The sequence below is a fragment of the Falco rusticolus genome, chromosome 8, assembly GCF_015220075.1.
Source record: "Falco rusticolus isolate bFalRus1 chromosome 8, bFalRus1.pri, whole genome shotgun sequence".
Classification (NCBI taxonomy): domain Eukaryota; kingdom Metazoa; phylum Chordata; class Aves; order Falconiformes; family Falconidae; genus Falco; species Falco rusticolus.
Window position 1 is genome coordinate 58,034,519 of NC_051194.1, and position 27,341 is coordinate 58,061,859.

General features: G+C 43.4%; 1 protein-coding gene across 1 annotated transcript in view; it reads left to right on the forward strand.

The window, feature by feature from the left end:
- Window positions 1-237: 237 nt before the first annotated feature.
- Window positions 238-27,341, forward strand: part of TRPM8 (transient receptor potential cation channel subfamily M member 8) — a 49,227-nt gene continuing 22,123 nt past the window's right edge. The window contains exons 1-14 of the mRNA XM_037398527.1: window positions 238-279; window positions 5,672-5,776; window positions 7,313-7,386; window positions 10,197-10,353; window positions 14,159-14,336; window positions 14,694-14,866; window positions 16,061-16,235; window positions 17,308-17,375; window positions 19,264-19,461; window positions 21,772-21,874; window positions 22,849-22,967; window positions 23,271-23,561; window positions 24,688-24,783; window positions 25,626-25,755. Coding sequence (XP_037254424.1) covers window positions 238-279; window positions 5,672-5,776; window positions 7,313-7,386; window positions 10,197-10,353; window positions 14,159-14,336; window positions 14,694-14,866; window positions 16,061-16,235; window positions 17,308-17,375; window positions 19,264-19,461; window positions 21,772-21,874; window positions 22,849-22,967; window positions 23,271-23,561; window positions 24,688-24,783; window positions 25,626-25,755 — 1,909 coding nt within the window. The remainder of the gene's footprint in view (window positions 280-5,671; window positions 5,777-7,312; window positions 7,387-10,196; window positions 10,354-14,158; window positions 14,337-14,693; window positions 14,867-16,060; window positions 16,236-17,307; window positions 17,376-19,263; window positions 19,462-21,771; window positions 21,875-22,848; window positions 22,968-23,270; window positions 23,562-24,687; window positions 24,784-25,625; window positions 25,756-27,341) is intronic.

Consider the following 27,341-nt stretch of genomic DNA (forward strand, 5'->3'; position numbering starts at 1 on the left):
TGGTAGCAGGTGGGACCAAAACATCGCTGTTCTCATAGAAATAACCTGCAACTGTTATTTCCTGTGCCCTACTGCAATTATGTGTGCCTTCGTTATTAATTGGTGAATAATCCTGCTGTTGCTTGCTCCCGTGCATTATCTCTTCCTCTGTGCCCTCCCTTAAAAGGAAAGCATGACACAGATAAAAAAGGTGGGGCTTTGCAAGCCAAAGTATATCAAAACCTTCCTCTTTGAGTAATGATTTCAGTAGGATTGCTGGGGCACATTCTGGAGACTTTGGTAAGTGTTCTACAGGGGTACGTGTTTAGGCATGGTTTTTGCTGTACTGAAGAGTATATACTTTTAATATGCTGAAATTGAGGTAGCTGTGCATCTGAAGTTTGGTAACGTCTTTTCTTTTTGACAGCTTTCACATAATTGCTAGAAATATGTTAGTGCAAATAGTGGTTAGATTTATCTGACTGCTTTCTTAGAGGGGAAGCTGGTCTTGCTTTGTCAGTTGCAGACAGGTTTTTTAAAAGCCTATTCATTAAATTTTCTTCAGAATTAGTTATTTTTACTGTCACTTCTCCGTTTAGTCACCTCTGAGCTGAAGACTTTCCTTGGAATATGCTGCTTCAAATGCTGTGAAAGTCATAGTATGAGGATTATTCTAGTGTTTATTTAATGGCTATTACTCTAAAAACATGTTAGTTTAAAGTTATGCTTTAATGCAGTAGTCCATGCTTTAAAAATGTCTTCTTATATACCTAATGGATTGGAAATACAATAGAAAATGAATTAATTTGCCTGTTACGTAGACTGTGGCTGTGTCACATCTTTTAAAGTGTGCACGGTTGCTGTGTTATTTCTAACACTGATAGAATTAATGAGATTTGCTTACAAAAATCAGCTAAACTCGGTGGTATCAATGCAGCTCTTCAGAACTTAAATTTAAAAATAAGTCCAAGGTTTTCAGAATTCCTTTGCACCCTTGCTAACTTTTTTTACTTTGTTTGCAACGTGTTCGTTCTTATAAATTATTTACAAATGCAGCAAGGCAAACTTGAAATCCTTTACTCTTTTGAATGAATAATTTAATGCCCTTGTTTCCTCTTAATCTTCTCAGTTACGTCCATAGTCACTTTTCTGGTGTTAACTTATTAAACAGATCAGCAACTAAAGTAAACCTCTGTCAATAAATAAGTTGCATAGATTCCTGACCAAAATGTATTTCCCCCTGTGGAAATTTATTCTGAATTACAGCATTAAAAAAATCAATTTTGTGAACTAAGAATTGCTTTCTGGGCTGTTAAGAAATATGTCCCCCAATGCAGATGCTGGTTTTCCTCAGTGAAATGAGTGATACGGTGGGTGGAGGGTGTGGGTGTGTGGTTTTGCTTTGTTTTGAACAATCTGGTGGTTTTGGGGACTATTTTCTCAGCCATTGCCTTGGTTGCTAACCAAAGCTAGCACTTCATGAGGGCAGGATGACTGCTTCGTGGCTGTGGCCATCTAAATTCCTCTGGCACTGTGTCCTCCTAGAAGAGAAACTGCTAAAGCTTTGTTAATTGCTTCTTTGCTTCTAGCTCATGCCAGGAAAACATCCTTGCGCTAGGTAAAATGTGCAAAGCTCGTGTCCTGCCTGGGGAGGGAAGGAAGGATGCTAAAAATGTTTGGGGTGCTGAGTGAAACCTGTCATAGCAGCAAAGTCAGCTGTTCGTCTTATAGCTTGCTTGCCCTGTTTGGAAACGCAGTGAGAGCTACTAGTCTTTTGACGGAGCACTTTTTATTTATCAGGACCTTCCTGATCTGCGCTGAAGGCAGGGTCAGGCAGGGAAAGGGGGTCATTACCTGCAGGACCCTGGACTCATTTGGAAGCTTCGTGAAAATTCAGGCAGGCCTACAGCCAGGCAATGGGTGGTCCCAAATTTAGGGAAGGTAAAGCCAAACTATTTGACCAGACTATGAAGACCAGTGTTTGGGCTTGCATCTGTCAGTGAAGGAGTGACGCTGGCCAAGTCCCTAAATAATTCATAGGTGGTTCCTTGATGGAACTCTCATGGCTACCCAGCATGAGGTTCTACTGGCCCTGAAATGATCTTGGGAAAGCAGTGAGCAGAAATGGTAGCCTGGCTGCTCTTGGCAAGCTTCTAGTGCTTCATATTCCTTTACTGGCCCCCTTCCCATTGGGCCAGGGGAGACAGGGCACACGCATGGCACTCTCGGGGTTGACTGGCACTCATATATTGGTAGATCTCTGAGCACTGGCACAGCCCCTCTGCGCAGCACCCCTGCCCAGACAGTTAAGAAATAATTTATTAAGACAGGAGAGATTGCAGTGATCAGGTGCAGGTGCAAGGCTCAGCCAGACAAGTGCACTAGCCCTGTTTCATGTGCAAAGGGTCCCTTTTATACCCCTTTCTGCTAATTCCTCCTCTGTTCTCCCCTGTCTGCCTTTCCCTCCTCAGCTGGCAGGGCTCCACTGGCCCCCCTCCAACATCCTTGAACTTCAGCTTACATCCTCAGCAGCTGTAAAGTCCGAGTTTGCACAAAGCTTCTGGCTAACTCATCAATTACTGACTGACAAGGTGTTTTTTCTTATCTTTGTCTCCATGATGTTTGCTTGCTAGGTTTGAGCCTCTGTATATTTTGTGTATGGCTTCCCTCTCATCCCACCTGACAAGCCCACCTCATCAGATAACCTCACTGGAACAAACATTGCCCCGTTCCACATACCCTTATTGTGGTATATCAGGTTTGGGTCTCATCACTCCTTTGTTGTCTATCAGTCAGATTTTCTTCTCTGCATGATCTTGTTTATGGCTTCCTCCTTTTGTGTTGAAAAGGCCCGTGAGCAGGTACCCTTAAAGGAACAGACGTTCGCTCCTTCTACAGACCCTTGCAGTTCCTGGGCAAATAAAGGCACGCTTCTGTTCTGGGGATCTGAAGCAGGGCACAACCAGACTGGTGGCCTCTTTGGAGGTCAGTTCGTTCCAGTGTTTTGCTTTGAGCTGTTGTAGTTGGCTACAAAGCCTTTTCCTGAATCTGGTGTAAAGCTTGCCAGACTTCTGTCCTTGCTCTGAGGTAGAAGTGCTAGAGAATTATGCAAAGGAGATGATAAACTTCAGAGTAGGAGCGTGGTCTGTTTTCTTCTGCAGCTTCTACTTAAACAGCCTAACACCTTTCTGCAGTGCTGAATGAGAAAACAAATCGGTCTGGGGCAGATCCACTGTCCCTGAGACCTTGAGCAAGTGTGTACAGCCTGACATTTATCTGCAGCTGAAGAGAGTTCCCCTGTGAAAGGCTTAGGTCAACACAACTGTAGCTCTCAATGGCACATGTTTTGGAAAGTCACTTTTGGATCTATTTCAACGGTGAAATTTGAGGGAGAGATCATTATGGGAGATGAAGAGATGTGAAGAGATTATAGGCTGTTGGTTTTCAAAGAAAAGGAGTGGGCTTTTTAAATTATTCCTCCGGGCTGAGGATCCCAAACGCCCATGGTGGGGGTCTGTGGGTGGTGGTGTGATTCTTAGAAGCTCAGGTATCTGTGGAGTCCACATGAAATGCAACCAGATGGTCAGACCATGTACCAGCTTTTTGGGTTTGTGCCTGAATTGCAATATTACATGATTTTCCCATGGCATGCAAGCTAGCTCAGTGTTGGCTTGGGAGGCCTGAGATGGGATTTTAACTGTTCTGGTTTTATGTTTTGCAGAGGGTGTATAGCCTGCCTGCCTTTTTCTGCAGGGAGCCCTGACTTTGGAATAGGCTTTTCTTTCCGTGGAACAGTAGTGCCAGGTCTGTGTGAAATGCTGTGCTCTTGGCCGTTCTTTGAGAGACTCCGTTCCCTTGTAACACTTACTTGTTCTTCCAAGCTTTTGGTGAACACTGGTTTTCCATAGGTCGTGGTTCCAAGTGGTCAAGTTAAAACCTGTGCCTGAATTGAGTGCAGGTACCGTTTTAGGCATCCTGTTATCATACAACACTAAATTAGTGCAGAATAAATAAGATTTAAAGAACTTCAGAAGCTGGGACCACTGCAATGCGCCAATTACTCAGGTTGCAATACGACTATAGAATCATTTAGCTTGGAAAGGACCTTTAAGATCGAGTCCAACCGTTAACATAGCCCTGCCAAGTCCACCATTACACCCTGTCCCTTAGTGCCATATCTACATGTCTTTTAAATACCTCCAGGGATGGTGATTCCATCTCTTTCCAAGGCAGCCAGTTCCAATGCTACCATTCTTTGGGCCCCAGTATCTAGCCACAATGAAATGTACTTTCCAGCTTTTCGCTTTTTCTTGGGTTTAAATCATTCCTGTTGCATGCAGAAGGTGGGAAGGGGGAACAGAGCCTTTTTTGTGCTCTTCCATCACTCAACAGAGATAAAAAGAGTGATTGAAATCCCAGGCACGCTGAAGAATTTGGGGGAAGTATTTGTGGACTTCTACCATGCACAGTAAACAACACTGAGTCAACTGTGCTCCGCCTCAACGTGCAATGTTTTTCGTAGTATTTTTAAAATAACTGTGAAGTATAAATGTACATGTCTTTGTGAAAACCTGCCTGTTCTTTCTTGCTTTAGGGGTTGCTCACGTCACACTCCATCGTTCTACTTAAGACTACACCTTCTTGCTGCCTGTGCCATTCCCAGTTTGTTGAGTGCCCCAAGTAAATTGTTTCACACTTGCTGTTTTTTTGATCTCAGAAATATGTTTACACAGGGATGCTTCATCAGAGCTGGAGAATGCATGTTCCTGTTTCTGGGTGGATGCTTTTTGCCATACAGTGGCAGTATCACCTAAGGGGCAAGCCCACTGTACACAGTGAGAGGAAAAGGCAAGAGAGAAAAACAGTGTTGGAAGGAGAAATAGAATTTGTTCTCACTGTGTTAGCTGCCTGCCAGCCTTCCTTTCAGGAAAAGACCTTTTCTAGTATTATTCATGAAGTAACATGAAGGGAATGGGAATATTTGCTGTAGCATAAATAAATTTTTGCCCTGTGCTTTTGTGCAAATGAAGTGATGCTCCTTCAAAGTGATGCCCATACAGGTATCTGCTCTAGTGGGCAACTGAAGTGCGTTTGCTTCCAAGGGTGACTTCTTCACTTTTGGATCCAACAAACTTTAAAGCCACTTACTCTTCAGATTGCACATGTTGACAGTCCTTGTTACAGGAGTGGACAGAGGCCTGAGGGATCATGTTCAGGTGCTGCAGCTACTCTAAGATTCTTCACCTTTTACACTCCAGTTTGCTGATTGAAATGTTTCTTCATATTATCCCCTTTATTTTGTAAAGACACTGAATTAGGGACTGCTCATTGTGTATCAACGCTGAATAGCACAAGTCCTGAGCATCAGAGATGGGAAGGGCAAGAGTTAAGATATGGCAATGAATTGAATGGGATGGTGTGTAAGGCATGCGCCTTTCTCAAAGCATGTTGACTTGGAGTTCTTTTTGGAGTGGGGAAAGAAAGAGGAAAGTCTTTGTGGTGTGAAAGAAAAGATTTTTCTCTGAATGTTAGTTTCATGTTTTAGGAATTGATATACTTCCTAATTATTTATGTTGGATACAAATAACATCTCCCTTGCCTTCCTAGGGCACTTAAGTACCCTTGCTGTTTCTTACCTACTAAAAGAAATTACCATTGCTTCATCACCTCCTCCTCTGCCACGCTCTTTCAGGTTTCTATGGGCACCATGAGGCACCGAAGAAATGGCAATTTTGAGAGTTCCAGGCTCCTCTATTCCAGCATGTCTCGCAGCACAGATGTGTCCTGCAGTGACGCTGTGAGTATCTGCTGCATTCTTGACAAGCTTGGGTGTTATCTTGGGAGTGGGCCACAGTGGTTATGAATTGCATCACATCAGGAGAGGGATGATGGATTTGCCAGTTTTCTTTTATGGAGAAGTTTTCCTAGCCCCTGACCCTTCCAGCAGTAGTGAAAGTCTAAGTATGCATTGTATTCCTTTTGATCCCTGTAACTTTTTATTGTACGTTATTAGTCATTTATGTTTTAACATGCTTTTTCACGTTTCAGTTAGACACAAATCCTCTGCCTCTAAAGAACAACCCCAACCTCTTCACACAACTTGAAGGCAAAGGCAGACAACATATAATTATGTTCAACATCTTTTTCAAACCTCAATGATTTGCTGATCACAGTGATTGCCCGGCAGATCTCTTGCTTCTGATGGGCTTGTAAGAGGCCTAATGACTCACTCTTAGGTCTTTAGCAAGTGGTTCCCCCTCCCTTTTATTTTTTTGGTCTTGCATCATTGTGGCTTTTACTGGCTAATTATGTTCTCTTCTATTGTCTTTGTTTTGGACGTTATACTTTTCTACTTGGAGTAACTTCCTCTAACTTCTGTTTAACTATGAGTGTTCTGTGTAAATGGTAAACTAAACTACAGCTGCATGTCTGCCCTTTTCATCCCAAGCTAAATCTTGCCTTGCAAATCTAAGCTATGCTTAAAACCAAACCAACCCTCCAACCCTTTATCAGCAATGGAGATTTTTGTTTGCATTTCCTAGCTCCTATAGGCAGATTAGGAATGAATTTGCGTTGCCTGAATTCGAAAGCTTCCCCTGCGCTTGTGGAGTTTTAGGGTTAATATGAGAGATAATGGTTAAACAAGGTGGAGAGACTTTGCATTCTATTAAGCTCACACAAAGCATGATTTTAAGTTCTATCCAGGTCTTCTACTGGGGTCTTTTTCTGTTGAATTAAAATAGCCCCTACCCAATAGGATGTTGATGTCTTTGGGTTTTTTTCTTGGGAAGAAACAGTGTTTACCATAGGCTTTTGAGCAGTGTTTACAGCACTTGACCACTATTTGAAAAATATTTTTAGTGCTGTAAGTTATTTGGAAATGCTGTGTAGTTTACAGCTACTTCTATTGTGCCACTGAATTCAAGTAAAACGATTTCTAGGTGGGTCTTTTGGATTAAAAACTGGAACTCAAATAGGCTCTCCAGCAACTCTTAGGGCATCAAATCTGTTTGGATGTTCAATTTTATTTATTTTTTTGGAGGGGGAAGCCATACCTTTTGCCTCTTGAGTATATATTTTGCTTGATAGATATAAAAATACTAGTATGACATGGGGGTTTTTTTGGAATGCCTATTTGTGATTTTTAGTAGTCTTTTGTGTCCTGTTAGCTCCCATCAGTGCTTTCTAATTGCCTTCCACCATCCGCTTTGAGAAAGGAGACTTACAAATTTGCACCCATTTTCTTTGTGTTTAAACCAACTGTGTTGTTGCTGAGGTTTCTTCTGCTTTATGAGTTGTCAGAAATAAGCTTTATTTTAAAAATATTTTTAAGGATTTGGTCAACTTCATCCAAGAAAACTTTAAGAAGAGAGAGTGTGTCTTTTTCACAAAAGACACCAAGTCAATGTAAGTAAATATTTTTTCTCTTTTTCTACGGGTGTGGGGGGCTGGGAGCTTGAGAGTATTTCTGTTTGCAAAGCCGTGTGGTGGGGTTTAGGTGGGGAGGAAACTTTTTTGATTTTATAAGGAGCCTGAATCTGGCATTGCAACCTCACCTCAGTCTCACTTGTACAACTCTTTGTTGTCACTTGTTTGGCTCGTTTGCTTATGCCTAGGGTATTTTGCAGTGGTGGTCAAAAGCTGGAAGTCTGATGGCTGGACAGACACTGGAGTGCTTCTCCTAGCTCTAGACCAGTGGTCTCCATGCTGGTTTGATTGCACACCCCATCAGAAAAATATTTTTAGCATACCCCTCAATGTATGTTTATTTATAAACTATATACATCTACTACTGTATAATATTATGTACATTGGAAAACATACACAAAAATAGCAATTTAAAAAGGGTGAGAGAAAGATGAAATAAATACTTTTTCTTTTTTAAAGTTCATGTCATATGCTCCCCTCTTTGGAGGCCACTGCTCTAGACTCGGTGGAGTTTGTGTAAAACTGGAACTGCATCAGTTTCAGTTAGTCCACAAGTAACTTGATGCAAAACTAGGGGCTGATTCTGTCAGCATGTCTTGCAGCAGCTCTGAAAGGGGATTTGATATCAAATCCCCTATCTGAAGCATAATTGTGGCAGTATAGACGTGCTTTTAGGAATGCAGTACCAGTACTGGCATTGGTGTGTAACAACGTAGGTATGCATCAGAAGCTTGAATAATTTAATTTTTTTCATTTTAAACCCAAATCACAAATTCCAGGCGCAAGCCTTTACAGCAGAGAAAGGCAGTCTTTTTTTTTTTTTTTTTTTGCTCAAGCTGATGTTCTGTTAAGATAGGATATCGTACTTGCTCTGTTTTCAGGCACAAATACCTATGCAATGCAAGTTTGAGGACCATAACATTGCTTCTGGGTTTTGATAGTTGGTTGTTGTTTTTGTTTTGGGTTGTTGGTTTTTTTTGCAATTTCAGGAGAACAGTGATAGAATTAAAGCAGCTGCAGAAGTCTTAATATAGAATTCTAAGGGCTCTCAGTAACCCCATTCTGCTCTGAAGCTGGGAGGAAGAATGCCTTGGAGAGAGGGGGAGGGAGGGAAGGAAATTAGTCTCATTTCAGAAAGTCTTACTTAGGGTCCTCTTCTGTCATCTAAAATGGGATGTCTGGCAAAGAACCAGCAAAAGATGGGAGAGCTGGTTCTTATCAGCTTCTCTTCCTACATAAGCCCACTGGGAAAGGATTGCAAGTTGATACTTGCTGGGGTTTTTTGTCTATCCGTTTTTAAGGTAAACCGCTTTTATTTGCAAGTTATAGTGGAGCGGAAGAAACCATGTAAGTTTTCTGTCCTTCAGAGAAGCACACTGGGACTCACCCTTACAGCAATCTTCACAGGAGGGCATTTCTCAGTCTCATGTTTGCAGGCTGCAAGCTAATCATAAAGGCCTCTGTAAGCACATAAATTCATGTTCTCATATTAATCCTTTTGGACTGATGCATCTGTTTTTTTTAATTCCCCACCCCCCATATATTGCCAGATTGCACAGTGCTGTTAACAGCATTGCTCCTCTTGCTTCTCCTCTTCATCTACATTTTTGTGCTGTTAGTAAAATTAGCACTGGGCGAGTGTTTACCTGATGTTTCTTGTTAACTTAGAGTGTAGGGGCCACACTTGTTCCTTCCTGTTGCTGTTGCTGACTGCAGTTGTCAGTCCTGTCTTTCATAAGCAACTACCCCTTCTCCATGCCCTCTGAGGAAGCAGGGATATAGGATATATGGAAGATTTCATGGATTGTGCTGCAGCTCTTCCTAGGAAAAGAGTTCTCCTAGCTTCCTAGCTTTCCCATCTAGTCCCACATAACAAAATTGCAGATTTTTCCACCCCTTGATGCAATTTCAGTGTTGGTGGAGAGGGCATTGTTAGTGACCGCACACCATGACATGCGATGAGGCGAGTGGGGTGGGGGTGGGAAATGTGCTGGGAACACAGGAAACTGCCTGCCAAATCTGCTCAGAGACCAGACATGCATCTTGATGTGACTATGCTTTGGACGCACTTGGACACCAGTCAGGCCCTGGGTTTGCATGGAAAACAATTACACTTAGTAACCTCTTCATATCTGGTTGAGAGCACAGAAAGCGAAAGAAACCATTTGTACGCAGGTTAGCAGCCGATGAGGTCGCTGCCGGTGTTGTCTGATGACAAGCTCTCGTTAATTTTCTTCTTTTCTGTGCATAGTTGTAGGGTTTCAAATTAAGCTTCTGGCGAGCTAACTTGGTTTGTGATAGTGAAAGAGGTCACAAAGGTGAGGTCCATCCAGAGGTGTCGGCAGATCTCTCGGCACAGACTGGCTCCTGAGATGAACTCAGCTCGGTGCCTGGTGCTGCACAGAAGCAGATGATAGGGGCAGGAGGCGTGATTAAGTGCTGGTCTCAGCTGAAGGTTGGTTCCTCTTAGCTGTTAACTTGTCAGGCAGCAAATCCAAGTAGAGTCCCACGTACAGCTGGGTTTGTAGCTCCACCTGCCACTAGGCTTGTTGTCTTGGCACAGCCCTGCTCCCAGGCTTTGCCCTCGATATGACTGCTGCTGCAGGCACCCTGTGTTCTACCAGCTCCAGGTTTGCTGCAGAGTAACGCTTCTCGGGAATGTCCAGATTGAACAGAAGTTGTGGTGTCAGCTGTTTTTTCTGTCCCTTGTTAATACACATATCGGAGCTTACTTTTCTGTGCTCAGGATGGTAAGTGTGGGGTTTCATGTCTATTCGTTTTTCTTTCAGGGGTAACTTATGTAAATGTGGATACCCTGAAAATCAACACGTAGAGGGCACCCAGATTAATAGCAACGAAAAATGGAACTACAAGAAGCACACTAAGGAGCTTCCTACTGATGCCTTTGGGGACATTCAGTTTGAAAACATGGGAAAAAGAGGAAAGGTAAGTGATTGTATTAAGGGTATCCATCAGGCACCTGTTGGGTGCACCGTATTCAGAGTATTGAACCCAATGCCAGTGGAAGCCCCTGAAAAGCAGGGAAGGTGCAGCTAAAGTCTATTTTGTTCTAATGGAAATGGAAGGAGTTATGCTACAAAGGAGACAAGCTGGTTTCTCAAGCCCTGAAAATAGGAAACAAAGAATAGTTTCTTCTATTTTGTTTGTTTCATAGGCTGATGATGGGAGCAAATAGAGATTTCCAGGCATGGCAGAAGAATGAGTGAATTTTACTTTTCTTTTTTTCACGGAACTGGTTTTATTGCAATTGGCCTGTAATACCATTCTGAATGTTTCTCACTGGGACTCTGTGCAGTGACTGTATCCATGTGCAGTTGGAGCAGCAGTTTTGTGGTCCCCGTCTGGATGGAAATGTCATGGTGTTGAGCAACAACTTAGTACCCTTTCACTCATCTTTATCAGTGAACCCAACCTGAATTAAGTGCCTGAATGATCAAGGTCCTGATTAAGATGCTTTGTTCCTTACAGTCTGACTTTAAGGCCAAGACAAGGCTGTTTCTTGGAACGTTGCACCTTCCCCATGTGGACTAACTTACACTTTAGAAAGAAAATGGTGGGGGGTGCACACCAGTACAGCTCTCTGGACAGGAGCACATGTAACATGCTTTGCCTTTGAAGGTGCAGCAGGATCCATGAGGTGACAGCCATAGGGATTTTATATCTGTAGGGATGTAAGACCTTTCTTTGGAGGATCTGTACTCTTCAGTACCTGCTTGCTGCTCCATAAAATCATCACTCGTGCTTTGTCATGGCTTTAAGATTGCACAACATGTCTTCTAACGCCTGCCTACCGAGCCTGCTGACCCATATTGCCTTATGTGCAGATCGTTGCTGTCTGCGGCTGTACAGTCATATCTCAGGCCTTAGGCTGGACACTGAAGGATGTTGTGGGATGTTGGAATGGGGCTTGCATGTCCCACATCCTCATTAAAGTAATTTTGTTTGGAAGGGCGCTCTGGAGTTTTCTAGCCGAAACTCTTGCTCAAAGCATATCCACATAGACCAGGTTGCTCAGGCCCATAACCAGTTCTGATTATTTGCTAGGGTGGAGATCCTGCGATGATGGTAAATTCACAGTGGGGTTTTAAGGTATCAGTGGCACTTCAGAGGTTTGGTTTGGGTTCCTCCCCCCTTCCCCCCCCCCCCCCCCCCCGCCCCATGTTTTTCCTTGGTGTGGGGACAGTGGAGGCGTGGAAAGAAGAAAACTGCTGATGTTGCTGTTTCTGATTTATTCTGATACTGTGTGACGAATCACATGTAGCTGAGCTCATCTGCCTTTTCTAAATGACCGATATTTACTGTTAATGCAGCTTGCTTGTGACAATCAAAATCAATGAGGAAAATCAGAGCATGCTATGTAAATTAATTGGGTTTGTTTTATGCAAAGTAGCAGAAACAAGAGGCATTTCAGTGGGAAGTAAGACTGACGGGTTTGAATCACGCTTGGATGGGTCCAAGTACTTCACCTATCTCTTGATGTGCATATTTTAGTTTTATACTGCAGTGTTGTAAGCTGCTGTATACCTTTACTGAAAGAAGAAATGGTTCACTCTTCGCAACATTTCTGAGTTCTCAAAGCTTGAATGTTCTTTCCTTAGTTGTGTCCCCCTTCCCGCCTTGGAAGCCAGTTTCTGTGTGCCCATAGTTGTTTCATGAAGACTCTTAAGGCCGCTGTGTGTGTTTGAGAGCTCACTTTGTTCAAATACTGCACGTAAGTCACCTAATCCATCCCACTAGCGTGCTGGCTGGAGTTAATCTTTGTTCTGCCTTCTCACTCCCTGTACTGCAAGGCACCTGCTAGTCTTAAACATTGCACAATATTTTTCTCTTGATCCCATGTGCAGTGGGGAGGACATAAAACCCAAGGCAACACCAGAATTGCTGTTATTAGCGAGGGATGGGAGGTTTTATGCCCTGCATTGCGCTTTTTAGGCCAGATGAGTCTTAAAAAATTCTGAGCAGGAATGTTACGTGTGAACAGACCAGTGAAATCTCTATGCTTCCGAAGTCCTGCTTGTGCACTCCTTTTCCTGCCGTGTTGCACAGGTCCTGTGACATCTGAGAACGTTGCGGTTAGCTGCGTTGTATGCTCTGGTAGCCATCAATCTGAGAAATGCTTCTCCGAATACCTTTCTGAGTTCAGCTTCCGAAACGCTTGGCATCGCCCGTGTTGCGAGGGTCGGATCGGGCATGGTCGGGCTGCAGCAGCCACTTGTACCAGCAGGTGGCACCGTTGCACCTCGGAGAAGGCGAGTGGTGGCCCCGAGGCGGGTCGCCCGCTCCGGTGGAGCCTTGCCAAGGGCTCCGCGTGGCAGCCGCCAGAGGTGTAGTTGCTGATGCATGGAATGGAACTTAGGTGTAACCGAGGTGTGTTTGCAATTATGCGCCGAGATGTACGAAAGAAGGACGTAAGCTGTACGGGCAGCTCAGCTTCAGCATCTATCTAAAGCAAGCACCTTATAAAAGATAAAAATGACTTCTTAGGTGAACACAGCAAGTCATTCAACTGGAAACCTTAATTTGTTGATGGAGCAAAGGCAGTCATACAGATACCAGGTACTTTGTGTATCAGTAGGGTTTAGGAGAATTGCCTTCTAACTACAGAGCTAACAAGATTTGCTGTGGGGATGGCTTACTGGCTCTGTGAAGCAGTTAATTTTTCTGGTAGGTGGCTCCACTACTATTGGGACCGTCTCCTGAAAAACACCCAAGGCTCCATGTGACTGATGCTGCTTAGAGCAGAAGCTGTGGGAGTCCCTTAGCTCTCCTGTGTACCTGCTGGAGCCTGCTAGACTTCCTCTGTGACGTGCTGTTCTGAGCCCAGATGCAATAACTGCTCCTGGGAACTTGTTCTGGAATAAACATGTGCTTTTGTTCAGGTTAAATGCTTCTCAAGAAATGGACATTTATTCCTCCAACCAATCCCTTGGGTTTGCTCTCCTGCAAATATCGGGCAATCTGCACAAAATCCCCTGTGATACAGGTCCATGTTACTCCTCTTCATACCCTGATATGGGTTGTATAGCCGTGATGGTCTTCCAAAAGTCCATCACAATAAACTACTAACAGTGATAAAATCGTAAAGGGCCTATTGAATAGCATAGCAAGAAAAAGTCAGAGGACCTTTCACATAAATGAAGACGTAGTAGGTCCATCTGAAGTCAGATTATCTTTTTAGTGTGCTTTTTGGCATTGTTATACAGTGTTCAGGCTTTACTACATATTTGCTGAAGTTCTTATATATTATACTTCAAATGTTTTATGGATATATGTTATGTAGGGACACCATCCAAATGGAGCCTGGAATTTGTAGTTCATTAAATTAAGGCTTTAGTAGTGTAATCAAAATACAACTGTAATTGTTACTAGTTCACGTTGAACAATGCTACCATTAATCCATAATCTAAGATATAAATAACATTGTTATTTATTGTTAATGTTGTTATACTGTAAACTTCCTTGGTGTTTGTTCATCCTTCCAATGGTCCTCTGAACCCCAAGGTCAGTCCTTTTGCCTTCTCTGAGCAGAAGGTGGATTGGGTGCCTAGTTGTAGAGGAAGGATAAAGATGCTTTAGAGAAAGAAACAGAATTCACAGTTACTTCACCCTTCTTCAACTGGTTGTTGGAATAAGACTGTACGTTAGAGAAGAAAATGTAATTTCTGGTCTGTTGCTAGCTATCACTATTTATCTCTTGCTGTATTTGTTCTCTTATTTTCTCTCAACCAAGTACATCCGTTTGTCATGCGACACAGACTCCGAAACACTGTATGATCTGATGACCCAGCACTGGCACCTGAAAACCCCTAACCTTGTCATCTCTGTCACCGGGGGCGCAAAGAATTTTGCGCTCAAGCCCCGGATGCGCAAGATATTCAGCAGACTGATCTACATTGCCCAGTCCAAAGGTAAAGACCTGCATATGTGTCTGTATTATTTTCTTGCTGCGTAACGCTGTTGGAGTGGCAGCAGCTCGAAGGGTCAGCAGGGAAGCAGAGCGTTTGGTTTGTTCCTGCTTGGCTGGTGCCCTTGGGGCAGATGTGACGTAACAGTTTGGAAGTGACAGGGTTGAGAGCTAGCCATCGGATGCCCATGATAACCTAAGGTCAGTTGTGTAGCATATCTTTTGTGTTTAATTGAAGAATAAATGCCTTTTCTGAGGTAAGATCTTAAGAGGGGATTGGGTGGTTGTATCTCAAAGGTAATGCATTAGGAGGGTGGGTATTCCGCTACGTTTCCCCAGGTTATTGAATGTTGTCCCCCAGGGGCCTGGATTTTCACAGGAGGCACACATTATGGACTGATGAAGTACATCGGGGAAGTGGTCAGAGACAACACCATCAGTCGGAGCTCAGAGGAGAATGTGGTGGCTATTGGCATAGCAGCATGGGGCATGATTTCCAACCGAGAAAGTCTGATTCGCAGTGGTGACAATGATGTAAGAAACAAGTATCGGCGGGGGGGAGAGAGGGGGAACTAAGAGGAGGCTCAGCTGTCAATTGTATGGATTATGTCCCTGACTGACCGCTGCTCTCGGTGATGACGGTATCTGTGGTAGGCTGATGTTATCAGCCATGTGATGACCGAGTTGAGTGGTCAGTCAAGCTCTGCTCAATGTCTGGCGATGCAGACCTCAGCAGGATGCTTTCCAGTGCAGTGCTTGTGTAGAAGCACATCTGTCTACTTAGCCTGACCTACTGTGTCCTGAACAATTCAACCTGGGGCTAGCTTTTCTTCAACATACATAGCAGTGAGACAGAACATCAGGTGCTTTACCCAGAACCAGGAGGAAACTGAAGCGTTCTCACGTTCAGGATGGTCACACACATCTGGCCTGGTGGGAAGGATTTCACCTGGGCTTAGCATGTGTGTGGAGGTTCAGCTGCTCTAATTTCGTATCTGGCATTGCATTAGGGAATAACCTCTTTCATGGTTATTCTAGCTGCTGTGAAATCCTTGCACGCCCGCCCATGGTGGGCATTCCCATGAGCTGAGACATATTGTACCTGCTGCTACTGTTAAGGAGCTTGCTCATTAATGCTGTTGTTCTGCCTGCCAGATAACGTGGGCATAGCTCCCCTTGTCTTTTGTCTACTAGACACAGTAGAACGTGTCTAAAAACCATCCTGCTAGATAAATAAAAGTTTGGTTTACTGAGGGTTCTGAGGAGGTTTGAGGGTTGAACTAGATGATCTCAAGATGTCCCTTCCAACCTACAAAAAATCTGGGGAGGTGTTGAAAGTGAGTTTGCCACAGATTTAATGTTTGTGGTAGCTGAAGGAAGCATGCATTGCAGAACTGGATCTCTGAAAGGACTAAACTGTTGCAAATAACTTCCACTGTTCCATGGGCTGAGATGAAGTTGAGAGGATCATCACACACCAGGCCGCTCTGTAAAGAAGAAAAGTTTCTATGCAAATATTTATGCTGTGCTCTTGCCTGGGGTTTTTCTCGCTGTCTTCTGCTGCTGTTGGAACTGCCAGTGAGCAGTGCCTTGAGTCAGAAAATTCAGACTCCTAACTACTGAGGAATAGTTGGTGGCTAGGGGTTGAGCTTGTCACTGGCTTGTCCTTGAAGGCTGGTGCATGCTCTGCCCTTGGATCTCTGTTAAATGCTGTGCTTGTGCTTCCAGGGGTACTACCTGGCTCACTACATAATGGATGATCTCAAGAGAGACCCCCTGTATTGCCTGGATAATAATCACACCCATCTCTTACTTGTTGATAATGGCACCCATGGGCACCCAACGATAGAGGCAAAAGTACGAACTCAGTTAGAAAAGTACATTTCGGAGCGAGTTATCCCAGGTAGGTGTGGGCATCAGGTTGCAAACCTCCTCCTTCTTAGCCCTTGTGTCCTTTGGGGCTGACGCACAGTGACTTTTCTGGGAAGAAGAGTAGTGATAACATCCCTTGCATGCTGAACTGGAAGGGATGCAGTAACTTCATTGCATCTTCAGCACTTTCAGGGACAACCAGCCCCCTTCAGAGCAATACCCCTCCCCTCATCTTCCTGCTTCATGTCACAGTAGAGCTCTGTGGGACACGGCAAATGAACGATTTCAGCCATACAGCCCTTCCCTCCTTTCCTGCTGGGCTTGCTGTCCTTTCTGTCTACTTCCTACCTGGCACTGAATTCCAGGTAGCTGAAGCACAGCTACACGAGAGCTGAAATGAGGCTTTTCCCAAAATATTCAGTTGAGAGGGTGATTGATCCATCTGCAGCATGCTCCTAAATAATTTATTTCAGCCCCTTCTTTCTCAAAATGGAAAAAAAAAAAATCAAAAGCCTTGACAGGAAATTCTGAGTTGAAGAGTGTTTTGACTGAGGCTTTTTGGTGTTTTGGGGTGTTTTTTTTACTGTGTACCTCAACTGAAGCATAGTTGCTGTTAGTCATGATGAAGCACCCAGAATCATTATGAAACTTGGTATGTCTTTTAAACACTAGCTCCTAAAATTATGGGCTTCTTAGCTTTCCTTTATAATCGAAAATGTGAAGTCAGATGTTCTGAATCTTGAACTTCTGATAAAAACCTTGCCCCTAGACTCAAAATGGTCAAATCAGTAGGTAAACACAATAAAATCGTGTTTTGGGGACTTTGGAGCTAGTTAAAATTATGATTGTTAGGAGGAAAAAAGCATGTGTTGGAGAAGACTGTCTGAGGCTAGCTATACAGAATGTTAGGCAAAACTGAGTTTTCATTAAAAATAGGAAGGGCTGTTAATAGATTTGGCAAAATCAACAGTGAACTAGTATCAGAGTGTTTGCATTAATTGCTTGGAAGTTCTTTCATTGTACTCTGGAAAAATAAGTTGTTTAAACTGCATTAATGGGTTGAATCTTTTTTTTTTTTTTTTTCCTTTTGGCGTGTTTCACAGAATCTAATTATGGTGGGAAGATTCCAATTGTGTGTTTTGCCCAAGGTGGAGGGAAAGAGACCTTGAAAGTAAGTTTATTTCTTTTACTGATTTCCAGTAGTGACAGTAGGGACATCGCTCTGATACTTCAGACAGGTTACTCCACAAGCAACTTGGTAGACAGTCTTCTTATCTACTGAAGCTTGCCCAGCATTTGCTATAGAAGGATCTTGCCTGCAATTCATTTAAGCTCGTGAAGTTTTTTTCAGTCAAAATCTTCTGTGCAAAGTTTCTACCTCAGGCTGACATCCTGGAAAACCCTTGGCTTGGAGAGTTCAGTTGTCTCAGTTCTTCCCTAACAAATCCAGAGCAGGAATGTTTGTTTCTTGTGTTTATTTGAGCAGCAATCAGAAGTCTGTCAGCCATGTAGCTCTTGATCCTTCTTATACAAATTTCCTAAACTGCGGTTTGGGAAAACTTGGCTTGACCATGCTCAGTGGAAATTAGTGCTTTCTTGTATACATACAGGGAATATTGACTATGCTGGAGATACTCCAGGCCAAAGCTTGCTCTTACTGACTTGTGATTGCTGCTCCTGAGAACTGTGGGCTGCACCTAGTTTAAACCTAGCCAGCTGAACAAGGCAGGAGGGTCCTGCTGACTCTGACCCTTCTAAGCCCAGAAGGGGAGGGAGCAGGCAGCATCCTCAAATAGATGACAGGTAGGAAGAGGACAAACAGAATGGAGAAGATAGAAAGAAGTTTCTTGAAACAGGATGTCTAAGTGACGCTTAAGGAAGGGGTGAAAAAAGAGATGACTTCTAGATCTGTCTCGGTGTTAAAAACCAGGATTGCTACTTCCCCCTCCATCCTGCAGGAGTGAAGAGGGTGTGACTGAGGGAGCAAAGGGACCTGGCACTGGGGAGTTCAAAGCAAGGGGATGTGCAGTCAGGCTGTGTGGGAAGGGAACAGTAACAGTGAGGATGAGATGACTCTAACAGCAAGAAGAAGAGCTGATGCAGACTAAGCTGAAGGACCTTGAGAAAGAGCTGGGAAAAGTGTTGCTTGGATTTGGCAAAAGGGTAGGTACAATGAAGAGAGTATGTCAGTGTTTGAGACAGTGAAGTTGAAGCAGGGTAGTATATATAATGATTTATCTTGAAGAGATGATCTTGGTATCAGAGCTATGCTGTTAATATTGAGGCTAATCAAACTGTTTTGCTTTTCAGGATGACAAACAATGTGAATCCAAAGCAGAGTCTCTGTTACCACTTCATTTGTGACATTATTAAATTAGTCTGAACCACTCTGTGAAACTTCAGATCATTATCCCAGCCTCCCTATATGTTTCCTGGGTGTTTCAGTTCTATTTGCGTGATTAATTTTAGCTTTGCCCACAGGTAGATTACAGGTGAATACAGATGCAGAGTTGGGTGTGTTAATCAGAGCTCCTAAGCTGAAATGAAGCATCTATTCAGGTTTTGGAGCAAAGCTTTGCTGAAAATGACGTGTTGAACACGTCCATCTCCTTTTAGCTCCAAACTGCCAGTAAGAGAGGATTTGGCAGTCACCGAAGGAGCCGTTTCTATGTGCCATGCAGCACAGTTAGTTGGGCGGCCTTGTAGCTACATGTATGGAGAGGCCTCAAACCCACTGTTAAGAAATGATACGTAACACATACTTACTAGCTATTTTCCTGGTCTGCTAATCAACTCTAAAATTTGGCAGATGGTGATTTCTGTCCCTCAGTTTCTGTAGGGCTCTTCACAGCCCTCTATTGTTGAGTGAATGCTGTTTTTAGAGTTGTGCATTGGTGAGCTATCAGCAGGCAGTAATAAAAATGCTGCTCTGGACCACAGGTTTTTCTGTTTTTCTCACTTAAGGCAAACATAAAATCTCTAGGCTTTCTTACTAAATAGTAGGCTCTCACAACACAGTCATGTTTGAGGCGATCACCTCTCCTTCTCTGGCTCCCTAGTCTATCAACGTGGCCATCAAGAGTAAAATTCCCTGTGTTGTGGTGGAAGGCTCCGGCCGGATCGCTGATGTTATTGCTAGCTTGATGGAGGCAGAAGGCACTCTTGCTTCTACATGCGTCAAGGAGAGCTTGCTCAGGTATCTGCCTCGTACCATTTCCAGGCTTTCGGAGGAGGAGACGGAAAGCTGGATCAAGTGGGTAAGTGTGGGCTACTGCAGGGAGCTAGCAGGGCTGAAAGCAGGAGAAGGGTAGAAGGAACAGGAGTTTGGGAGCAGCTAGTGACTTCCAGATCAGGAGGTGATACCTATAGGTTGTCTGGGGCTCCTTAAATCCATGGGGATTTAAAAAAGAAAATTTCCAAAGTCCTGTAACTTACAGGAATTGGAACAAAAGGAGCGGGGATTGTCATCTTTTGGAAAGACAGCACGTGTCAAGGTACAGGAGAGCTAAGGCCAGATGTTTTGTAACTGTGTACTCCCCAGGTGCTTGAGATTCCTCTGGAGCACTGGCTGATGTGCTGGTTCATGTTGTGATTCCTTTGTGAAGCTTTGTGTGCTTTGTGAAGGTAGAGAAATTGGATGTTTGCTGAATCAGGCCTCATGACGCTCAATCCTGCTGAATTGCTCAGAGGCAAAGCGTTATTGCTGCTACCCCACAGACTCTCGGATTGTAGGAATTCCACTTCAAGATTCTCTCATTTCTTCAAAGGTTCTTGTCTTTCTTCCCACATCCCTTAAGATATTGGGCAGGACATATCTCCCTTACAGACTAGGGGTGGGATGTTTAGGACTTGGTCTTTTTTTTGTTCACCATAGTAACGTCCCTACACCATCTTCGTTGGGACTCTGTATAGACGTAATAATACCACGTACATGGGGTGCAGCTGAAAGTACAACACGGCATGCACCAGCAAATTTTTCTTTAGCTCCTTTTTGCCTCTTTGACCTCTGCCTCTGTAGAGCCTTCAGGATGGTAGTCACTGTTGCGATCCCATATAGAACTGTTTATTACAAGAGTTTTCTGGAGGCTGGGAAAACTGGAGAAGTAAGGAGAGTGTCTGCTGTCTTGGGTTGCTTGGGCTGGTCTGAGGAGACTGTTGTAACTCTGGTTATCTGACCTTCGGGTGGACTTGTTTCTAGATATACTTCTGCTCTGTTTAACAGGGATAGAACAAAATGGAGCTCCAGAAAAATCTTAGTGTCCTGTTATTTTTCAGAAGTCTTAGTTCCAAGAACACTTCAGCTCAGTGAACAATCCATTAACTCGAGCTAATTGACTCTCTCAATTAACTGCCCTATGCTTTATCCTGGGGTCTGATTCTGTGTTCCTCCCTTGGTTAATTATCTCCTACCCACGCTCACAGTGGGGAGCAGGGCGTGGGGAGCGATTGCATATTCAAACCTCAAAGTTTGTGATGGGGGATGGAAGATGTTTTGGTTTTTTAGTTTGGTTTTTGGTGGGTTTTTTGTTGGTTTTTTTGTGTTTTTTTTTTTTTTTTTAAATGAATGTACTATTGCAAGTTTTTTTGCAGCCCCCAGAAAGGAATTCCGGTACTCAAAGTTATGTGTGTATTTTCTTTGGTACAAACTAAGCAAGCTTCTGCTACTGAATTTTTAAGTTTAAGCAGCTATTGTTTGTGGTAAATTCAAATCTCTTGGTCAGAGCTTGGCAGAGTGAGGTCATGGGACAACCTGTAAGTTCCTCTGGGCAACCTGCTCCACTTGGCTGTTTTGAGCAGCAGGCTTGGACTGGGTCCTCAGCGATGTCTTCCAGCCTCAATGCTTACAACAAAAAGTGCAGGAACGGGGCATGGCCTCTTGCAGAGAGAGTCCTGCAGAAACTGAGTCTGAATTTGCACTTTGAGGCTGGGGGCTGTGGTATCCAAACCTAAAGAGAAAGAGCTGCCCTCCGAGCAGACCGTGAGCCTCTGGTTTGCAGAAGGAGCTTTGCATGGGGTGTGGGGAGCTGCTGGAGGTGGTTTTCCCTGTTTGGTCACCTGGCCACACTCCTCACAGCTTCTGCTGAGCTGCCTTGGAGTGTACCTCTTCCTGCAGTCAGGGTTTGCTAAGATTATTTGTTCTCAATGTGCTGGAATGAAAGTAACTTTATAAGGTTTGGTTATGGGAGAAATGATCTCTGTTTTTGACAAAGCACTAGGAGGTAGAAACTGTTCTCTCATAAACTGCTAGACATTTGTTGAAACTTGTGCTGTCACAATCTTTTTTCTTTATGAGTAGTTTCTAATTACTGAGACTCTATGTTTTTGGTTATGCATAGGGGAATCACAGTTATTTGTATTTTTGGAAGATAATTAATCTTGTACTTCAACTTTAAATCTCATTATCTACCTCTATCTGGACTTGATTAAATTTTAACTGTATGTAGAAATAGGACTGATGAGAAGCAGCTTTGCTATGATGTGATGGGAAATTTCTTTTAAAGATACTCCGGGAGATCAACTACTAAACAGCCTAGGTTGCTTTGAAATGGAACTTTTCCTTTTTGTAGATCAAAGAAGTCCTTGAGAACCCTCATTTACTGACAGTTATCAAAATAGAAGAAGCTGGAGATGAAATTGTGAGCAATGCCATTTCATTTGCTCTGTACAAAGGCAAGTAATTGCTTTTTTTTCTGTGTTGTTTTGGGGTTTCTGTGCATTTGGTTTTTTTAATAGATGGCAAAAGGTGGCTCTTTACTTTCTAGAACAGCTTTCCTTGGAGCAGTGCTATCTTTCTAAAGTTAGGCTTCTGCCACGGTGTGGACTTTGTCTTTGTCCAAAGTGATGTGGACAGGCTACAGCAGCATTATGGGATCTGTTAGTTTGGGTGAGATTGAAATCCAGTCCAGATAACTGGGAAGGCATTTAGCAGAGCTTTGGGGACACTAGTACAGCATCTCTGAAAGTAGCACACAACAGGGAGTCAGGAAGCCAAGCAAAGGATCTTTTCTGGTTATACTGCAGAAGTGGATTACTCAGCATGCTGCAATGTAAAATTAAGTATCTTTTGGTATATATGTGGGCTGAAGAGGTTTGACTGGCCTTCAGCAGGGAGAGAAGTATCCGGCTAATTAACAGTCAACGTGTAGGGCTGCTTGCTAACTTTCAAATCCCAATAACTTGCTGCCATGAGTAATTCAGGCCTGGGACCTCTACTACTCCAGCAGAGCAGAACTGGTTCTCGGTGGAGGTTGCTGGGCTGGCCTAATTTACCTGCCTGTGCATGGAGAAAACCTATGAATGTTACAGCTTTTCGTTACGCTTCTTGTGTAGGCCTCATGGGGAGTCCTGCAGAATTCCTTTTGTTTAAAGGAGGCAGGACACTGAGGAGCCTGGAGGAAATGTTGTTCTAATTTTGGTTGTTGAGGTGCTCCTAGCTGCTTGTTCGTGGCCTATGTTGGGCCATAAATACGTCTTTATGCCCCCAGCATCCTCTAAGACCCAGTCGGGAAGATGTGCCTTTCCTCAGACTCATGCACTTGACAGGGGTCTTGTCAGGTAACGTGTGAAAAGCGGAGGCAAATAAGTATGCCAAGGAGCTCTTCTGTGTCCGGTCTTTTACCCAGAGCATTGTTCCTCCTCTGCAGCTTTCAGCACCAACGAACATGACAGGGATAACTGGAACGGGCAGCTGAAGCTGCTGCTGGAGTGGAACCAGTTGGACTTGGCCAGTGATGAGATCTTCACCAATGACCGAAACTGGGAGGTACAGACAACTTCTGAGTACAGTGACATGGGACCAGTGGGAAGAGAGACATTGGGACAGCGGCCACTATCTCAGCACCCCAGCTTCTGTGATAAGCAAGAGTGTCTATTCCTCTCTGCACTGACATCACTGATTGCAAAGGTTATCTGCCCATGCCAGAAATACTCTAGGCCATCCCACAAAGGCATACAGAAAAAACTGACCCTGATGAAAATGTGGCAGTTAGCCACATGTGTCAGGCCCTTAGGTAAGCTTTACGTGTCTCACGTGCTCCCTAATATTTGCTTTTCCATTTCTTCCTAGTCTGCTGACCTACAGGATGTCATGTTCACAGCCCTGGTGAAAGACAGGCCCAAATTTGTCCGACTTTTCCTGGAAAATGGCTTGAATCTGAGGAAGTTCCTTACCACAGAGGTCCTCAGAGAGCTCTACACAAACAACTTCAGCAGCCTGGTGTTCAAGAACCTGCAGATTGCAAAGAACTCCTATAATGATGCCCTCCTCACATTTGTGTGGAAGATGGTTGAAGACTTCCGAAGAGGTCTCAAAAGAGATGACAAAAATAACAAGGATGAGATGGAAATACATCTTTCGGTAAGTGGCGAACATCTTGATTCCACTGTTCATCCCCTGCAAGGAAAAACCAAAAATGATGTTTTGCTTCTGGTATAGCAGATTTGCTTTAATGGTCTCAGCCTTGGTTTACATTTAATATACTGCCCTGCTTTACAAATGCATGTAGGGGTCATTTAACTACAAGAAAAATGGGTGAGTTTGGGTGTGGTGTTAAAATATTTTCCATTAGAGCAATTACTGCTCTAGTTATGCTTGTAATTTATACCGGTATGGATTGAGTCTGGTAAGAGGTGCCAGCTGGGTGTGAGGAATTTGGGCTCTTATTTTTTGGTACAGACACTTGTACCTTAAACCTTGCTTTCTGCAAGGATGTTAGGCACCTTCTGGACTTTATTTCATTGCCAGGTAGAACTAGGCTTCTTAGTTATCGCAGCACAGTAGGTCCAAACATCAGATCCAGATCTGAGTTTCAGAACTGGACCTCAGGCATTGGATAGGAAACTTTTGAAATCAGTTGTTGACTTCAGAGATGCAATGCAGCACGTGACATTTGGGGGAAGCTTGGTTTGAAGATTCTGCTTAATTTTGAGAGTTTCCACCAAAGTTTGTGACGGTTAAAAGTTTTGTTGTACAGGAGTCATTTCGTGATGGCTTTGCTATCCCCAGGGGCTAATTGCTCTAATGCAAAGAAGATGGTGGTATAAAAATTCCTCTCTGTATAAGTTTATGTGAAATTCAGGGTCTTGCTTAAACACAAAAGACTTACTGGTGTAAAGTTAGTATTCCTTCCAGAGGATGTTAATCTGTGTTACTTAAACACAGAGTCAAGCTGTGAATGAGGCTATTTGAAGCTCATGGGTTAAAGCAGAAAGTGACTTTGACCCAAGTGTCCTTTAATGCCAGCTTCAGGAAAAACGGGGAAGCTGAGTCTTCCACATCAAAATGTAAGGCTTTAATGTGAATATAAAATATAACCTAACTCACGTTAGTGTGTAACAAGTGCTAGGCAGGCAGGAGAGAGGATCAGTGGGCTGGCTGTAAAAGAAAGAAAATACAAAAGCAGGAGAGTGGCAGGCTAGGATTTCTTCCAGTTGAAAACGGTTTGGTGAGCTTAGGTCTAAGGAGTTGTTGCTCTTTCGTTCAGGATGAGTGTCCTATCACAAGGCACCCGTTGCAAGCTCTGTTTATTTGGTCGGTTCTTCAGAACAAGAAAGAGTTGTCTAAAGTCATTTGGGAGCAAGTAAGTTGAATTATTTATTCCTCTTTACAAACAGTACAGTGGCATTCCTTGTCTTTGGTTTATAGGCCTTTGAAGGCGCTGGATCCATGTTCAGACACAAAACTGCAAGAGATAATTGCTAGATGAGTCTGTAAGTAGGTTTAATATTACCCATTTTGTGCTTGGGTGTGGATTTCATACTTTCCCAGGGTCATTGCTGAGTCAGCAGTCCAAGCTAGCAGGTACCTATAGTTGTGTGTTCTTATCTACATTCAAGCTTGGATGCGAGTTCCCACCCATTCCACAATATGGATGTGTTCTTATCCCAGGTATTTGATTGAAATAATTTATAATTTTGATTAAGAATTACATTTAATGATGATTGTATCAAATACATAATTCACAGGCTCTAAATATGAGGCTTATGCAAGTAAAGCTAATGGATGCCCCTGTTCACGTTGACCTGTGTGTCCAAAACAGTGCTGCTTCCCTGCACGTGTACATTTTGAGTAGAATAGACTAATGTAGTCTGGGCAGTTCTGGGTACACCCAACTGGTCCAGACTGGTGGACAGTGAAAACAGTAATGGAGCTTGTGAGACGCCAGACCCTCTTTTGTGAGTCTTCAGCCAGAGATGCAAAGCTAATATATGACTACTAAACACAACACCTTTCCAAACTAGTTGCAAAGTTGTTAATCAAACCGGTACGCTGGTGGTTACAGTTTGTTTTGTGGAACTGGATCTTCATTTGCCAGTCTTGACTGGAAACTGAGCAGCTGCAAAAAAAGGGCGAATACGTTTTAAAAAGTATATCACATTCCCTTTGCAGAGGGCTTTGCGTGACTTAACTCTCTCTCCATAGACCAGAGGTTGCACATTGGCAGCTCTTGGGGCCAGTAAACTCCTGAAAAGCATGGCAAAGGTGAAGAATGATATAAATGCTGCTGGTGAGTCTGAGGAGCTCGCTAATGAGTATGAGACAAGAGCAGTAGGTAAGCACCTTCTTTAAGTCCTTTAGAGATTTAACAGGAGGGGTCAGAGATCAGGAAATTGTTTCGTTTCTTGGACCATTACTTCTTTTAATGATCTCCAGGTCTGGTGTGTACCAGGGATTGCATAGTGATTTTTTTTTTTTATTATTATTATTTTGTGCAAAGCAAAACTGATAACCCTGCTGGTTTTGTTCAGCAAAATGCAAGGCAAGATTATTCATTCAATTATCCTGGCTGCCCAGAAATCCAGCCTGAATTTTAAAGAGAAATGACATCTCAAAAGGAAGTAGAAAGAAAGCTTTATTTAGAAAACTAGATAACCAACTTTAAATGCTTCCCTTTAATGTCAAAATGTGTTTTTGCTGCTTGGAAATCTCTTCCACACCATCTGTTCCCAGTAGAAACTGTGTGTCCTGTCTGAACAGCTTGCCTCCAAAAGTGAGTGTTGTGGGGGTTTTTTTTGGGGGGTAGAGAATTTCTTTCATTGGGAAGCAAAGCTACCTGGCTCTAAAGGCAAGGCTGAAGAGGGGTGCCCAGAAATAGGAAGGGGACTATAGCACAAGAGATGCATTCTGCATGATGGGTGGTGATACTCAGATTGAGAAGAGCCACCTTTCAAATTTGCAGGATTACTTGAGGGGAGTCAGAATAAATTTTGGGTAAAAAGCGGGTTGAATTCTGAAGTTCTGAACTGCAAAAGCATAATACTTTCCTTATTTGAAGACGGCAAACGATGCTCTTGCTCATTGAGAATGTAGAATCTAGCTCAGTTGTTGGGTGTTTTTTTGGTATGACCTTCAGTTTCTCTATTTGCAAATATTGTCAGTGATTCAGAGCTGAGCTCTGCATCTCATGGGCTAGAGTGACCAATAGTTTCTTATTTAATGAGGGTAATGGGTGACAGGAGAGCAGGAGGATGGGGTTTTTTTTTTTGATGTTGGTTGGTTGTTTTGGTGGGGTTTTTTTTAGGACTTCCATTTTCTGGAGCAATAATTCTGGTATTTCCTCAGTGTCTAGTTATTCTGCAAATTATTCAGAGAAACATGCAAATGAGATGAAAGCCAGCACAGTTGGCAGATACCAGAGCAGGGATTAATTTGTCGAACCGACAATGTTATCTGTGGTGTACCCTGTGGTACAGCGCCTTGGTTTCTAAACCTGGAGGAAGACGCGACACAGTATTGTCTCTGGGGCTTTATTTACAGGTTGTGGTCTTGTTCTCTTGCCTAGTGCAGAAAACGGATCTGTAACTGCATTGCTGCCCAGCAATTTGCTGTCACCACAAGTCAGATTAGCTGACAGGTCAAGTGCAGTAGCCCTGCAGGTTGAATAGGACGCTACAGAAACGTTGCTGGAAAGGGATCCTGGAGGCTTCTAGTCCAGTCTTCTCATTGAGGTGGTGTTACCACCAGGAACAAATCAGTTCAGTCATGGCTTCATTTAGCCAAAACTTAAATCTCTACAGATGGATATTGTTTTATCGCTCCTGAAAGCAGACCATGTTTGTTCCTTCTTTGGAGTCAATGGAGACTAGATTGACCTGTGGAGCTTGAGCCTTATTTTTGTTTGTGTGTACATCAGCAAAG